The 17,284-nt window shown below is 47.3% G+C and overlaps 1 protein-coding gene across 2 annotated transcripts in view; it reads left to right on the top strand.

Annotated features, from left to right (window-relative positions):
- The window catches only part of Itga9 (integrin subunit alpha 9), a 292,483-nt gene that overhangs the window by 243,345 nt on the left and 31,854 nt on the right, over nt 1–17,284 (top strand). For both annotated transcript variants that reach the window (XM_052187013.1, XM_052187014.1), the window contains exon 24: nt 15,538–15,663. In XM_052187013.1, coding sequence (XP_052042973.1) covers nt 15,538–15,663 — 126 coding nt within the window. The remainder of the gene's footprint in view (nt 1–15,537; nt 15,664–17,284) is intronic.

The raw sequence follows: 17,284 nt of genomic DNA, 5'->3' as shown, positions 1-17,284 counted from the left end.
TGCTGATGATTGAGCCCATGCAAAGCACACATTCTACCTTTGACCTGGCCCCACTCCTCTCCTTCTTAAGTGTCACTAATTGTAGTAACCAAAGCCTTGCCTTGTCCTCAATATCTGGAAGAATAGTGTTTTCATTCTATTCTATATGGCACAACAGTACTCTATAAGAGCTGACCATATGAACATGTATAGTGTCATAAGGGGACACACGCCCCTGCCACCCTGCCCCATGAGCAGAACAAATCAGAGCTTTAACTCACTTGGACATTGAGAGCACTTTAGAACCATGTGATATGTACTCTTTTTTTTTTTCTTTCCTGGTCTATTAGCCATGGATATGTGTTAGATTTTCCCAAGGGTTTTTAGAGTGGCTTCTCTGTGAGTCTAGATGGGGATCCTGAAACTCCTAAGAAGAAAAAGTAGCTGGCTTCTGGTTTTTGAGTTCTCAGAAGCAAACCCTTGGGGTTTTTTTCAAAACCATATTCAGGGCATGGTCGGTCACAGAATTCTCAGTGGCTAACCTCAGCTGAAAGAGCAACCATGAGCATTAGCATGAGATAGGAAAGCAGTTCCCAGACAGAAAATGTTGAGGCACTGTGTTCCTGGGAAGCGCCTTCACAGGTGACTAAGAAGGAGCCTGGAGATGGTCACGTGGGCGGCATATTGCAACAATGAACAAGGATCCCAGACCCTTGTCTCAGAGCCTGCAGCTAATTCACCCTTGGTCTCAGGACCCCTGTTTTCTCAAAGTGAAGCCCAACCCAGCCCTCTCTTGCTCTGTGGAGCCTGAGACCCCTCAGCAGATCAGTTGTGACTGGCTAAGGCTATGATTTTTCTACCTCATCCTTCATGACTTTGAATGGAATAGGGATTTCATTCAGGGGACTCCTTTCCTTTCCTTTATCCTGGGATAAAAACAACCTGACCAAAAGCAACTTGAGTAGAAGAATGGGTTTATTTAGTTTATACTTCCAGGTCACAGTCCATCATTGAGGAAATCCAGGACAGGAAGTCAAGTGAGGACCTTGAAATAGAAGCCACAGAGAAATGCTACTTTACGACTCACCCCCAGGTTCATGCTTACCTAGATCGCTTGTGCAGCCCAGGACCACATTTCTAGACCGCTGCTGCCCACATTGAGCTGGAGCCTCTTAGATCAATTACTAACCAGAACAGTCCCCTATAGACCGTACAACCCCTTAACTGAGACTCCCTTCACAGATGACTCCAGACTGTAGTTAACAACAAAAGCTAACGAGAACAGTTAGCTTAGTACTAATCATACCTGCACCTCTTAGGAGTACTTATTATTAAAGCCTCCAAGACTCTGTGTGTTTTCTAGAAGACTTCCATCAAGCACACAGCCTCCTGCATAAGGAGAAGACATGGAGAAAGGAAAGAAGAAGAAGAGGAAGAGGAAGAACAGGAGAAGAAGAAGAAGAAGAAGAAGAAGAAGAAGAAGAAGAAGAAGAAGAAGAAGAAGAAGAAGAAGAAGGGGAAGAGGAAGAGGAAGAGGAAGAGGAAGAGGAGGAGGAGGAAGAGGAGGAGGAGGAAGAGGAGGAAGAGGAGGAAGAGGAAGAGGAGGAAGAAGAGGAGGAAGAGAAAAGGAGGAAGAGGAGAAAGCTAGCTCCCAAAGGTGGAAGTTGTATGTAGACCATTCAGCAAATGATGTAAAGAGATTTGGGAAGTAGTCACAGAAAACAAGAAAATGAATTCAAGCTATATGGTTGGTTTTTCTTTTTAAAGCTTGGGGGAAAAGTACTGAATATTCTCACCTTTGGATGGGAAGCCCATCTCCTAAGCCAGTCACAAATCCCCAAAGAAAAGACTGACAGATATATCAGTCACTTTTATGTTGTGATAATGCCATGGTCAAAGACAACTTAAGGAAGAAAGAACGTTTTGGGGGTCCAAATTTTAGCGTCCATAATGGGGCAGCAGGCAGGGAGCAGGGAGCTGACTCATCATGTCCTCAACTGCAAACACAGGGTAGAGAGAGAACAGGGATGGGGCGAGGCTACAGACAGGCGAAGCCAGCAACACACTTGTGCAACATCTGTGCCACCAACGGGGGTAAGAGCTCAAACACCTGACCCTATGGGAGACATTTGTCATTCAGACCCCACTGCAGATATAAATGTATAAAGATGTCAACCTTGTGTAGCATCAAAATACTTCAGACAGAGCTCAAAAGTGTTTGGGGAAAGATATTTCCAACATAGGGAAGAGACCTGCTATTTGTTTTCCAAAATAACAAGGAAAAGCCAAAAAAATTCATACAAATGGGGGCGAGCAGAAAATCCACAGGAGATGTTTAAGTGGAAAATGAGCAAATCCAGCCTCTCTGTAATGAGAGTGTCTCAAGCTCACGATGAGGTTTAATCTTTGAACATGTCATTGGCTAAGATAAAGAACAATGAGTGTGCCCACAAATACAGCAGGTATAAAAGACCGAAAGAGAAACTGTCAGAACTTAAACATGAGTCCTAACCCCACACTCCTGGGAATCTGTTCCAAGAGACGACTCGGCTAAAAATCTGACTTTCTGAAAGGAGATTTGCATCATCACAGTCTCAGCATCACCGTCGGCCTTTCCTATTCTGATGAAGTGAAAGGTAGCTTCATGTATTCCATTCCAGTTCTGAGAGGGGGATGTTAGAGTCAAGATAACAATAAATACTAAATTTATATTATTAGGAACTTATCACAAACTGGGAGATGACTCAGAAAAGAGTTAGAGGAACATCCAAGGTCTGAGTTCATAAGAACCTGGGTTGGAAGTCACTCTTGACCACTGGACTGCACGGGTCACCTGCAAAGCCTCGTGACGTCATTCTGCCTGCCAATCATGACGTCACCCAGCTGCAGCAACACCATCTAGAAGACAGACTCAGGCCGAGCCTTAGCTCCTGACTCTAAACTACACTTGGACAAGCCCTGCACGGTTCACGTGCGCGCCCGTTTGAGAAGCCCTGGCCACATTATATTTCCTCCAATGTGCTTCCGTGTTCCTGATGGTCACAGCTCCCTGTCTGATGACAGTTGTTGCTAAATTAGGCTGTCAGGAGAATTTGGTTTTAAGCCTCAAGTGTCCTTTCAGTCAACGAGTACTTCACACTCAGCACACGTCAAGGGCTGGGTTACAACAGAGAATAAAGGACAGAAAGACGGAACTATAGTCATTCCCAGCCCAAGTGTAGCTCACCTTCTGGTGAGGGGAGAGAAAATTAAGGAGCGCCTACAGCACATCACTCTGGTGCTACAGAGACAAACTGAGGAGGTAGAAGATGGTCAGAAGACAGGGAGGTGGTCAGCAGCATCTCTGAGGCCTCCTGTCAGGGCAGGTAACTAAGCAACCCCAGGAGAATCTGTAATGAGATCTTTCTGCTTGATGGCCTTGACATTTTTACTACGGATGGTCTGTCTACCCTGTCGTTACTTGGCTTGATTTTTCTTCTTTAAAGTGCCAGCCCCACCCCCCCACCCCCCACCCGTCGAGGCTACCCCGACATGTTGTTCAGATCAGACTCCCGGAAGTCTATGTATGTACACCCATTAATGCTCACGCAGGAGGAGTTCCCTATCACCACAAGTCACTTGCTTTTCTGGCAGTGGTTTCCACAGTGACAGTGATGCTGGAAATGATGTCTCTCCACGCGAGAAAAGTTCTGGGTTTCACGATTTGGCTAGCCTTGGATGCGACGAGAAGTCTCCCTTGCAGCGGGTTTCCAGGGGGCTGAGACTCAACTTGTGTACCAGCCACGTCTGGTGTTTTCATGAACCAGCAGATAACCCAAATCAGAACTGAGCAACTCAGTTTTGCCTTAACCTCTAATACTGTACCCAGCATGGACGCACAATGTTTATCCGCCCCCCCTCCCCGCCCCCCTCAGCTTTCCTCAGGAGGAATTCAATGGCTTGTCCTGTTCCTGGGTGAGAGGGTCTTTCTAGGGAGAGCACTCCCCCTGCCCCCAGCAACGAGAGGTGGATTTGCTTCCCCAGAGTGGCTTAGGGGATTACATGATCTAGCCGTCTATCTTTGGGCAGAATATGGTCAAGATGTCTTTTCAGTACAGCAGAACCGTATTTCCAGCAAGTTCTCTCTGCTAAGCCGCCCCAGCATCCCCTAAATCCCACTGTTATGACTAGCCCTGCTCTCTCAAGCTCTTTTCCCTCCTGACCTTTTCTTAGCTAAAATGGAAAACAGTTGCCTCCTTCCATCGTAGAGAAGTTGGGCTGTTGCCTAATCATTCTCCCCCCCTCCTCTTCCCGAAGGAGATAAGAGCTATTTTCTCTCTTTCCTATCCTGGGGCATTGCCTTCGTTTTCCCCGTGGGCTCCAAAAAAGTAAGGACAAAAATTCAGAACTAGCCAGCATACGCTGCGGCCTTTGACGCAGTCTCTCCCACCAGGAGCCGTTGTCGCTCCAGCGGAGATGAACCTGCTTTGCAGTTGGAGAACTTGATCTGGCCATGCTCGCTTCTCTGTGTAACTCTTGAGGGTCTCTTTAAAAAAAGATCAAACAGGAAGGTCTAGTGATAGACCCTTGCAGTTCCGGTGCTAGGGAGGCAAAGACGGGAAGATCTCTGGGGTGTGCTAGCCAGCCAGTCTAGCCTAATCAGATAGCTCCAGATTTAGTAAGAGACTGTATCTCAAGAAAATATGGTAGAGAATGATTAAGGAAGATACCTAACATCAACCTCAAGCCTACAAGTGAGCACTCTCTCACACACACACACCACCACACACACATATACATACACACAGACATACATACACATGTACACACATACAGACACACACATATATACACACATACAAGTACATACATACACATATACACACATACACATACTCACATATACATACACACATGCACACATACACACATACAGACATGCATACATACATATACACATGCACACATACACAAGCATACATACATACACATGTATACATACACATGTATACATTCACACACATATACATTTACACACAATATACATACACACATACACATACACACACATACACACACACACATACCAACAAGAAGATTGTCTGAAACCTCCATGCATACCCCAAACCTTCTGGCCATATTGCCCACTAACCCACCCTAACCCTCTCTGACATGCCTCTCAGCCTGCTGACCCTTTTTAGGCTGCTGAGCAAGCCACTGTGTACTTGCCTGGGCCCCTCCCCTTGTTCACAGTTCCTTCTCCTTTACCACCCATCCCTCCCATATCGAATTCCCAGGCCCTCTCTTCCATCATGCCTTCCTGAGTTTCACATAGACGATGTTTCGGAATGCAGGTCCGAGTGCAGAGCCTGCCCAAGGCAGCCAGCCCCAAACCTGTGAACCCTACTTTTGGTTCCATTTCACTGTGGCTTTTCCTTCCCAGTTTTGTCGCTCACTAAAGTCAATATACCTGATGTCTGTCACCTTCTCTCAGGAGAGCCAAATGTCATGAGATCAAAGGACACAGCCCTGTTCTCTGTATATGTCCACACTCAGTGCCTGGGCAGAAGTATGAACTGGGAGAAATAAAAATTCCACTGCCCACATCAGCAACACTGCCAGCAGATATAATTCCTTCTACCATGGACTTGGGAGACAGATCCTTAGCTATCAATAAGCTCTACAGTTTATCTAGAGGGTGCTCTTTATATCCAGAAAGATCTGAAGATCTTGTAATCACAGAGAATCCCCAAACAGAGTCATTTTTGAAAATGCCTCTCACACAACCAGCAGGAGTCGCCTTCATTTCAATCTGAGAGTCAAAAGGAAGCTGATGTTTTCAAATCAGATAGAACTACTCACATCGCCAAAAGCTTCAAGGCGAAAGCTTCAGATCCACAAGCTTTGGGAACAGTTGTTACAGAATCACATTTCTCCACACCCCACCCCCTTATGCTCCAGCCGATCTTGTCAATAGCTTTAAACTACTTTTTTCTCCTTTATGTGCATGTGTGGATGTGGATCACATAGTAAAGGATAGTAAAGGTCAGGAGAAGGTTTGGGTTTTTTTTTTCTCTCAACAAGAGGCAAATGCTTTATAAAGAAGGGGAAATGATTGGCTGAATCCTGCAACAATAGTTAAAGAGAGATTATCGAATCCTAGAGTGGTAGTTGCATTTCTGGGCCCTTGATCTATGTGAGCTCAGCCAGAAGGCAAAATTGTGTGTCCCTGCTCTGTGTCTGTGCACCATTCACATGCTCTGGAAGGTAGGGACAAGCTGGCCAGGACTGTGTGGACATGATACAGGCCAGAGGCTGACCGTTGAACTGTGTGAACATCGAGAATTAATCAAGTCAGCAGCGCCATCTCCTTGCTAACCAAGGGCGCCCATTCTTATCCCGGAGCCTGAACGTATTGATTTCTCGCTGCCTTCGGGTGGGTTGTTTGGAATGCTGCGGCTTAGATAAATGGTGTTTTCTGGCCCCCAACATGAATAAGCCTTAAAAGTGGCGGCCAACTGGTCAGTTTCCCTTCAGCCCCTAAAACGAGCATGACCCCACCCCCACCCTCAGCCTTGCTGGTGCGAGCAAAATGGGATGTTAAGCCCATAAGGGAACTTCTGCTGAAGATAAACAGAGCTCATCAGCCACTGCCGAGAAACACATGGTTCTCATTTAAGCAGCTGAGGCCAGATTGAGTGTGCCTCAGAAACATGAAAAATGGGGACCTGCTTTCTCACGTGAACCCCAAATTCCCTCTGACCATAAGGCATTGCTTTGGCATTACCAACCCCTGAGAAATAGTTGGTTCTCCGTGGCCATTGGGGTCCCCACCCACCCTTAGCCTCTTCTTAAATTTCCTGGACACTAGACCTGAGGCCTTCGGATTTCCCTGAGGTCCTGAAACCTGAGACATGGTGAGTCTGTGGCCAGCTTCACGTTCCACTGCTCTGGTGCGCACACACCTCCAAAAAGCGGCCAAAGAGGTTCAACAGAGCATGTCGGGTGGGTTGGCATCGGATGGTTACAGACCTTTTGATAGAAGGAAGATGCTTAGGTAATGTCTGACAGGTGTAGAGTGAATTCTGCGAAGCTGGGTGGACGTGAGCTTTGTTCTTCATTGTAGAGGAATCGAAGAACCAAAACTGGAATTGAAACAAACTAATACAATTCCAAGGTCTGTGTTGTGTCCCAGTGGGTGGGGGTGGGATGGTGTGACAGGTTCATTCATTATCCAAATCAGTAGACCATCCCACTTCCAAAGTCCCGCCATCTGCAGAAGGTGAGCATCTTGGGCCTGTGTGTCAAGTGCTCAGATAAGGTATTTACACCTCCATCTCTCACTGCCATGATCCAGCCACATCTGGAAATTCTTCACTGTCACTTCATCTCCAAAACTACTTCCCTTCAGTGTCACTTTAGCTCTGGTAAAGGCCATCCATGCCTGAGAAACGGGCCTTGCTGGGCCTGCCTTTCCCTTGTTACATGGAAATGAATTCTTTTTAATGGGGAGCCTGGTGTGCCCTGCACTATTGACTCCTTGGCATATTGGCTGATCACCCCTAAAGAGGAAGGAGAAAGAGGGGCAGGACTGAGGGCAAAAGCCTTGTGCCGGCCATCCTTAGAGCTGGTGGAAATGCAGGCATCCCTCTGTAGTGTAAGAGCTGGCAGGCTCACAGGAGGCTCCACACGCTGCTTCCTGGAGTGTTGATATCAAGGCTCCATTTCTCCTCTGTCTTTGGTCTCAGAAACCTCCTGACCTTTCAGACAGAACACAGCTTTCATCAGTGTGATGAGAAGCGACTGAGCAAAAATAGTCTCTTTAGAAGATAGTTTTCAATTAGAAAGAAGACATCTAAGCCTAAGTTATAATGTTTTCAAGATTTTAAATTTACTCTCTTGGTCCAGCCAACTGGTAAAGGTTCCTGTCACCGAACCACATACAAAATTAGGTGAAAAATGCAATATTCTTATAGTAATTTTCTTTCTAGAATTAAAGGATCTAGGCTGTTCTGGTGGTCATGATCTGTCTCCAAGTCTGCAGATTTCAAGTGAGCTGTTACTGTGGACAGCTGTTATGTCCCTTGGTTTCTCTGTTCCATTTCAACAACAAAACTAATTGAGGTCCTTATTGATATGAAACTGGGACATTAGGGGGTGTGGCTATAGCCTTCTCTGTGCTTACCTCACAGAGCTTGGGATGATGGGAACGGGTTTCTCCTTTGGAATTCTATTTGTGTGTTGGAACCTCTAGCTACATGTAGAAACAAACACCAGAAATCGCAGGACTCAGGGTTGGAGATGTGTTACCATCAGTAAAGTGCTAGGGGCACAGGCATGAGCCACTGAGTCTAGATTCCCAGCACCCACCAGGCATGGCAGTGTGCACCAGTAGTCCCAGAGCTGGGTGGGAAGAGACAAGAGAGTCCCTGGGCACGCTGACCAGTGCCAGCTTCACTGAGATGCAGGCAGTCTCTAAAGAATAAGGTGGGGAAATGACTAAGGAAGATACCCAACCTTGACCTCTGCTGTGTGTGCTCACATACACACACACATACATGTGCACACACACTGACACACGTGTACATGTACACACAAAGAGAGAGAGACAGACAGAGAAGTATCACATGCCAAACTGATAGGCAGGGAATCGTCCACAAAATGTAAGAACTGCTATGTGTGCGCTCGCTCTCTCTCTCTCTCTCTCTCTCTCTCTCTTACACACACATACACACACACACACACACATACACATACTGACACATATACATACTGACACGTATGTACATGTACACACAGAGAAAGACAGACAAGAATCACATGCCAAACTGATAGGCAGGGAGTCTTCCACAAAGTGTAAGAACTGCTGTGTGTGCCCACACACATACACACACACATGTACACACATAAACTGACACACAAAGACAGACAGATAGACAGAGAAGATCACATGCCAAACTGATAGGCAGAGGGAGTCTTCACAGAGTGTAGGAATCCTTCCCCCAGACGCCTCCAGGAACTCTCCAGTCTTTAAAGGTGGGACATTGACGCCCAGAAGCTGTGTTCTCGGCCTTTCAAAGCATGGATGACATAGAGCTAGGTGCATCCCCAGCTGAGAACTCAGCAGGACTGTTACTTCCATCTCAAGCCTTGTGTCAGGAAGCCCCCTCCCTGCTGGACAAGCTGAAGAAATCAGGAGTGTCTTAGAGTGTCTGGCTCTCTGTGACTCTGAGGCAGCATAAGGCTTGAAGTCAATGCTGAATATTTGAGCTTCAACTGCTTTAGGAAAATGACGTCATCTGTCCGACCATCAGACAGTACCGAGAAACACCTGGTAGCCATTCACAGGAGTGTGACTTAATTCAAGGCATAAAACGGGAGGCAACCAGGAGGATAAATGTAGTTCACGTTTTTTTTTGCTGAGTAGAACAGAATGGAACTGGCTCATTCATGTTAGGACAGGTATGATTAGCCAATTAGTATCAGGTCTCAAGCATTTTAATGAGTCCCGAAATGAATGTCCCCACAACTGCTGTGGAACGCAGTAAGTCCCCCACAGTGGAATGGGGATTGCCCTGTCTTCTGATCTCTCCATGCCCAGAGTAGGTAGCTGGTAATTGAATTAGCAGAGCTGGCATTCACAGCATTCTCTTGATATTCCCGTCTCAAAGGGCGTGTGAATTCAGAGAATTCAGAGAGGCCCAGCAGTTAAGTCTCAGGCCTGGCCATGTTTACCCACTCACCATCAGCTGTGGTTATGTAACATGATACAAAAATGTGGCCCAAGGAAGTGACAGGGGGCAGAATGCCGGCTGACAGAGAAACAGGAGTTAATGGGAAACACATGTTCTTAACAAAAATGAACCTGTGCTGCTTGGCCAGTGGGCTCTGGGCTAATTCCAAGTCAGCTTCCCCCAAGGGCCACACTGAGGGCAACGCCAAGCAGGGCTCCTGAATGACTCGGAGTTGGTTCAGGTTTCCGCTTACCTATCTCTCTGACTGTGCACCAGAGGCATGGAGCCAGGCACATTTTGATGACCTTCTCTGTGAAGCCCCAGCCATCGGTGTGTAATCAGGAGAGTGGGCTGAAGCTGATGAAAGAGGTACCCAGGCCTCCGATGTGCTGTGAAAATATAAGGGGGGAGGGGGCGGGGCAGGACATTCAGGAAGCAGAAGGTAGGTCTTTGTGAGTTCAAAGCCAGCCTGGTCTACATAGTGAGTTCCAAGCCAGCCAGAGCTATGTAGAGACAAAGAAAAGAAAGTGCTAAGAATACACAGGCCTGAGTCAGTCGAGTTGGTCCCTTAGTTCTGGGACAGGTTAACCTACACAAATCTCATGTCCTCCTCCTTGGTCCAGAGTCTTCGCTGGCTCCCCCATCCTTCTGCAGAAACACCCCCACTCCTAAGATTTGCTTACAAGGCCCTTGCTTTATTGTGCAAAATGGGGCATGGTCCTGGCCCCTCATGGGAGAACTTGTGGCAGAGTAATGGGGGTGGTTTCTCACCTACTATGACAGCAATCTTAGCACGTGTGGCAGTGTACAGCTTCAATCCTAGCACTCAGGAAGCAGAGGCAGGCAGATCTCTGTGAACTCAAGGCCAGCCTGATCTGCTAGTGATATTTTAAGCTAGTCGGGGCTACACAGTGAGAGCCTATCTCAAAAAGTAAAATAAAATAAAATAAAGTAAAATAAAGTAAAGTAAAGTAAAATAAAATAAAATAAAATAAAATAATAAAAAAATAAAATAAAATAAAATAAATAAAATAAAATAAATAAAATAAAATAAATAAAATAAAATAAAATAAATAAAATAAAATAAATAAAATAAAAAAATAAAGACAACAATCTCATGAGAATCCATGAGCCTCATGGTGCTTAAATGTATTAATTCATTTGTGAAGGTAGAGCCCGTGTGCCCTGGGGCCACGCCTCCAGGTACACCAACCTGTGAGCGTGGGGAGGGCACATTCACACCACAGCAGGAGTCCTCCTTCCAGGCCACCCCTCCCACCTTCACCCCATGCTTGTCCAAGGTTGAACTCAAGGCCACCCGTGTACACCTTCAGGATTTGCTGTTCCTGTCTCTCTGTATTCAGTGCCTTCTCTCAAGATCTGGGGGGAGAGGTGGGGGGTGACCTGAGTCGGGAATGCTCTGAGGCTGGGGATGGACAAACTGTAGTGGTCAGGGTGTGTGAAACCAGCCATTGGGGCGCCATCTTGTAGAGCCTGGGTGCTTCGTCAAGAAGCTCCACTGGCTTCCTGAACTTACAGAGCTACTGGCATAGGCTGCTTAAGACCCTCTGTATTAGTCACAGAACACATGGGCAGTCTCTATATAGTTAGGGAATTTGTCAATGTGTAGTCCAACTCCCCAATAATGGTCAGCAGCAGCTGTGGATGGAAGTCCAAGGATCTAGCAGTTGCTCACTCCCACGAGGCAAGCAGGCAAGGAAGAATGAGTAAATCTTCCTTCTTCCAATGTTGCTATATAGATCTCCAGCAGAGGGTGTAGCCCAGATTAAAGGTGTGTGCCCCCATGCCTTTAATCCCAGATGACCTTGAACTTGGAGATCTCCTTGTCTTAATCTTCTGGAATTCATAGCCACTATGCTTCAAGATCTCCATGCCAAGATCCAGGTCAGAAATTTATATCTCTGAGCCTCCAGATTAGGATCATAGGTGAGCCTTCCAATTCTAGATTGTAGTTCATTCCTGATATAGTCAAGTTGACAACCAGGAATAGCCACTACACCCTCACAGTGGCAAAGTGTAAGTGATAGATAGATACCAGGTGTCACAGTTTTCCCGGAACACCTCTGATGTCTGTCTGTCTGTCTGTCTATCTGACTGACTGTCAGCTCCCCAACTCCACTCAGTCCATTTTAACAGTGGAGTATTATTCAACCCTAACAACAACAACAACAACAAATGTCACCCTGTCATTTGTGGTAACATGGGTGAACCCAGAGGACATTACATTAGGTGAAGTTAACCAGACATAGAATAAAAACACACGTGTTCTCAACAAGCAGCAGCTAGAAAAGGTGGCCTCACAGTAGCGTGGGAGACAGTGTCCACCAGAGCCTGGGATAGGCAGGGGCAAGGGGCTTGGGGGAAGAAATGGTTTAATACGGATGAGATGCAGTGAGGAAACTGGCAGAGAAGGCACTGAATATCCCCAATACAGACAGATAGACTGACAGACAGACAGACATGGCGATTGATGGTCTGCATACTGATGGTGATACACACTGCATTCTCTCTCTCACACACACACACACACAATTAAAAACCTTTAACAAGAAAACTCACACTATACTCACAAATGTGTGTGTGTGTGTGTGTGTGTAAAATTTAAAACCCCCATTTAGATAGTCATGGGGTCTCCATACTGACGGCAGTACTCCCTGCACAAAGGTCTTGCAAGCATCCAATGTTATGTCTCACCTGATAGAATCGTGGCTTGTGGAAACTAGGGTTATCTTTTATTTGGACTCTTGGTCCTGAGCCTCGCATGTGGAAACACCTGGTTCCTCTGACCACGGCCTCCAGGACCATCCCTTTCTCTCCCGGGACCCAGGCTAGTGATACCCACAGGGAAGGCCCGCTTTCCTTGGCAGTGAGTGCCATCACCAGGACAAGGGCTTCGATTTGGGCTTCAAACCCCGTGATTCAGGAAGTGAGACTGCTCAAGGCAGGTGGGACACTATCCTCTGACGCCTTGACTGCTTCCAGCCACTCTCCTACCACAAGATGTCCATGTCATCTTGGGCTCCACAGTGTGGGCTCCCGACAGTCTCCCACACTGCCACCCTCTCTTGGTTTCAGCTTTCACAGTGTTTTCTTTGGGGTCAGGTTTAGAGAGGACAGATAGCAACAGAAAACCCTCAATAACTGTGCCAGCAGAATCCGGCCTCAACAATGCGCCCCGCGCCCTCTTGTCCCTGGTTGTGGACTTAGAAGTTCTTTTGTGCAGATTCCAATAGCCACGGGCCTCCCTCAACTCCCAGGGGTGCTGCCGAGGACCAGCCCTGTCGTGGGAAGCAGTTGGGCTCTGGCAGTGTGGGAAAGAATGAGAGAGAGTGGGCAGGGGAGAGCAAGGGGCAGAGGCCACGGGGTCCCCAGCCAGCCGAAGATGGGCTGTGGAACACAGGCAGCGTGCTGCTTGGTGTGACATGGAAAGAAATGTTTATTTCCTCATGATTTTTGAGCAAAGAAGACCAAAGCCCATAGAGGTGTATTCTGATTTGCTTTATCTTGCATCAATAATCATCCATAGCCAAAAGCAGCTTGGGGAGGAAAGGGTTTATTTGGCTTAGAGCTTCCTGCAGGAAGCCAAAGCAGGAACCTGAAGGCAGGAACGGAGGCAGGGCCGTGGCCGGCTCACTCAGCCTGATTTTGTTTTATAGCTCAGGGCTATGATCTCAGAGATGGCACTGCCCACAGTCAGTCAGACACGGCACAAGGATGGAGTTGGAGACCACCATGCTCAGTGACATAAGAGGGGAGGGGACAGAGGTCAAGAGTGGTGCTCGGGATAGCAACTGCTCTCTGGGTTCCTTTCACTGGGTTCAGGCTGCTGATTACAGCCAGCCACGTGACCTTGGATAAGTCACCAAACCTAAGGCCACTCAGGTCCTTATCTTACAGCCAAGGCCAAGGACTGCCTGATCGGGAACTACCTTCCAAAAACAACATTCCAAGGTACTCTGTTCCCCTTCCAGGCCCAGAGACAGCACAGAGTGGCCTGGCCTCCCAGCCTGTGGGCGTTCAACCCTCCCATGGGTTGGCCAGCAGTCAGCTTTTTGTTGAGGGCTGAGAGGAGATGGTGGCAAAATGGGTCACTATGAAGAATTCTGGGTAAAAAGAAGGTGGATGGTTGTCTGCCTTCGACTCCACCACAGTCCGTTTTCGACCCCTGAACCTGGTGCTAAGAGTGTGTGTGTGGTACATGGTCCACTCTCCAGAGCACCTCTGCAGGTCTGCCTTCTTCTTATCTCCTGTACCTCCATCTTTAAAATGGCACCAGATATGGCCCTGTCCCATGGGCCTGTTGTAGAGCAGATGTTAAAGTGGGAATGTCCCTCAGAGCTGACCCTGTTACTGTGACCTGCTCATCCTCTCAGAGGAGCGCCTCTCTGCAGTGAGCCTGATCAGTGAGGCTGAATTTTAGCTGCACCACTTCAGACCCCATGGAGACCCTGGGAGCCTTCAGTCTCCTGCTGAAGTAGGACCACCCTGAGCCTCTCAGAAAAGTGGGTTATTTCCTGATTAAAATGATTCCCGTTCAACCACAGTCAGGAGCGCAGTGGCCAAGGTTTCCATCCACTAGCGACTTCAGCTTCTGCTTCCTGCCCCGCATTCCACTGGGGGCAGACTGTCATAAGGCATCAGATCCCCTGACCATCACGTCCCTCTATACACACCACCCAGAGACGCCCTGTGGAAGAAAAAATTAGTTCTGGCTGTGACTCTGCCCACCCAGGCCTGGCCATTTCTCACACTTCGCTGCTGCCGGCGGAGCGTCACCTCATCTTCTCACACTGGGGGCTCTTGTGTGAAACCAGCTAGGGTGGGCTGGCAGTCAGGTTTCTCCCCCTGCCTGGAATGCCACAGCACAGGTTTTCAGAATGCTGAGGAACTCTTGGCCTGCCTCTGATTTCAGTGAGGGTCACTGTGTCTGTCCTACAAGGCTCCGAGGCTTTCTTAGTACCAACCAAGGGTGTGGCGTGATGGCCAGGCCTTGGGGGAGTTGGGGGTCTTCACTGGAGCTTCTGTGCAGAAGACTGTCTTCTCTGGGCCTGTCAGCATTGTCTCCTCGAGGGCCAAGCCGGGGAAGGGGAGTCCCACATGCTTGAGAATGAAAGGAGACAGAGGTCAGAGAGCAGAGGTCACAAAACCAAACCTCAGGTGCCCGCCGCGTGGTTGATAACTCCAGAAATGAAGACCCAGAACAGTTATCTCAAGAACAGCTCCTAAGGGTTTACAGCATCCTGGTGACTCCATGGAACTTTCTAGAAACTTCCATCAGTGGACCACACATGAGGCCCACTCATAAGCTCTGACGGGCCTGAGGTCCTAGTAGATCTGAGCTCCAGACCAGGGCTCTTGACTCTGTTAGCACATGGCTTGAATTTCTTTTCCTCTCCCAAACGCCTGTCTGAAAGGAATGATGTAAATGAACTTCAAAATCAAGAAGCAGAAGGTTGGTGGGTTGGCGCATTCCTCAGTTCTCATTTGCATGCCAAGGTCAGCTTGGCTCAGTTTATTGGAGGACTTCACAGCCACGGTTTCTGTCAGAACTCCTGTCTTAAGCACTCACTCCTCGGCCAGAGCTGTGGTAAGTCTGAGGGCCTGGCTGCTAGGCAGGCTGAGGCAGGAGGATGTCTTGAACACAGGAGTTCAAGGCCATACCAGGAAACATAGTCAAGTCTCTCACAAGATGAAACACCCGTTGACCGTTCTTTTCCTCTAGAGAACAGAAACAGGAGAGTCTATGCTCAGCCACTGTGCCAGATGCTTCTAGATCTGTTCTTTCTTAGACCGATGGTGCTAACAGCTGCCTCTGTGTCCCCAGGTGAGCCAAGAGAAGGGTAACTGCTCTCTACAAAGGAACCCAACCCCCTGCATCATCCCTCAAGAGCAAGAGAACATCTTCCACACCATATTTGCTTTTTTCTCCAAGTCCGGAAGAAAAGTGTTGGTAAGAAGTTGCTTGGTGACAGGAGCCGTGAGGGTGGGCCTCACGGGGAAGGCTTGTCAGAGACGAGAGGCCAGTCTTCTACTTGGTGTTTCTTGTCTCTCAAATCCGGTTTTCATTGGTTAACTCAAAAAGGCTCGAGGACTGTGATCAAACTCTATTTTTCAGACCAGGTGTTCCCTCAAAATGCTAAATGTATATTCCAGATTCCACTGCATGACAAACAGAAAACCTAAACAACCTACGGATCAGGAAGCAAACAATTCCTTCACCTAGAAGGAATCTATAGTACAATGGGGAAACCTCCTAGGGATTTCTATTAAAATTAAATATGTATGCATTACTTAACCCAGAAAAATGTACCATGTCTGGGTCTATCCCCAAGAAGTGAATACATGTGTTGTTGAACGACACAGGAATATTTGAAGTAATTTTAGAGTAGCCAAAACCAGAACAATTCAGATATTTATTGGCAGCACAGGTATATCTGTACACAGGAATATTATAGAACTATAAAAAATAAAAATAACTAATAGTATTCCATACACCATATAGCATAAGTAGGAGTTACAGGAATTAGACTAAGTGAAAGACAAATAAAGAGCATTCTGGAATGTCATGTTGTAAGGAACGCAGAAATAGTAAAGATGGCAAAAAGGTAGCATGGTCAGGTTGGTTCTCCAGTGGAAACATATGTAAAACATACATGAAACATGTATAATACATATGTAAAACACATGTAAAAATGTATCAATATAATACTTAGAATTTGTTCTTTTCACTGTATGTGTTCTGCCTCATCAGGGCTTCTCCAAAGTCCCTTCTCCTGCGCCCTGATTACTCTCACTGGGTTTTTACTGCCACCTAAGCACGCCCCACAGGAGCTCAGCTGTTTGCTATTAGAGATGTGGACTTTTTTCACTTGCATACTGTTTTGCTTCTTTTTGCTATGACAATATACCCTGGCAAAAGCAACTTAGGAGAGAAAGAGTTAACTTTAGCCCACAGTTCCCAGGGTTCAGTCCTTCACTATGCAGAAGTCAGGAGATAGCCAGTCACCGTGCATCCACAGTGAAGAAACAGAGAAGAAAGAATTAAGACATTTCTGCTGTGCTCCGCTTCTCTGTTCTCACACGGTCCGGACACTTCCCTAGGGAATGGCCCACCCACAGTGGGCAGGTCTTCCCACATCAGTCAGTGGAGTGGAGATAGCCCTTCCCAGACCACCCTGATCCCTCGTTGAGGCTGTCTTCCCAGGATTCTAGATTATGTCAAGCTAACCAGTGGCACACATGACAAGGATAGCCCACATGGCAAGGCTAGCCCATTTTTGCAAAGGCCCTAGGGACAGTTAGCTATAATGTGTCTTCCACACAACTCCAGGTCAAGCTGAAAATGTCCTCTGCGATTGAACCTTCACATAGGAATACACATACATATCCATGTGCACACACACACAATTTACATATAAAGGTGCACTTCCAAACACAAAAGAAACATTCCTCCTTGGTCATTGGAATAAACTTCTCCTTGGCGGTTTATGTGTCTCCAAGTCATACAGCTTCTTTGTTCTTGAAGCACCCACCCCCACCCGACCCACCGAACAGGGGTCTGACGTCTACCT

This window comes from Apodemus sylvaticus, chromosome 7 (genome assembly GCF_947179515.1).
Source record: "Apodemus sylvaticus chromosome 7, mApoSyl1.1, whole genome shotgun sequence".
NCBI classification, from domain to species: domain Eukaryota; kingdom Metazoa; phylum Chordata; class Mammalia; order Rodentia; family Muridae; genus Apodemus; species Apodemus sylvaticus.
This window is presented reverse-complemented; position numbering and strand designations above follow the sequence as displayed.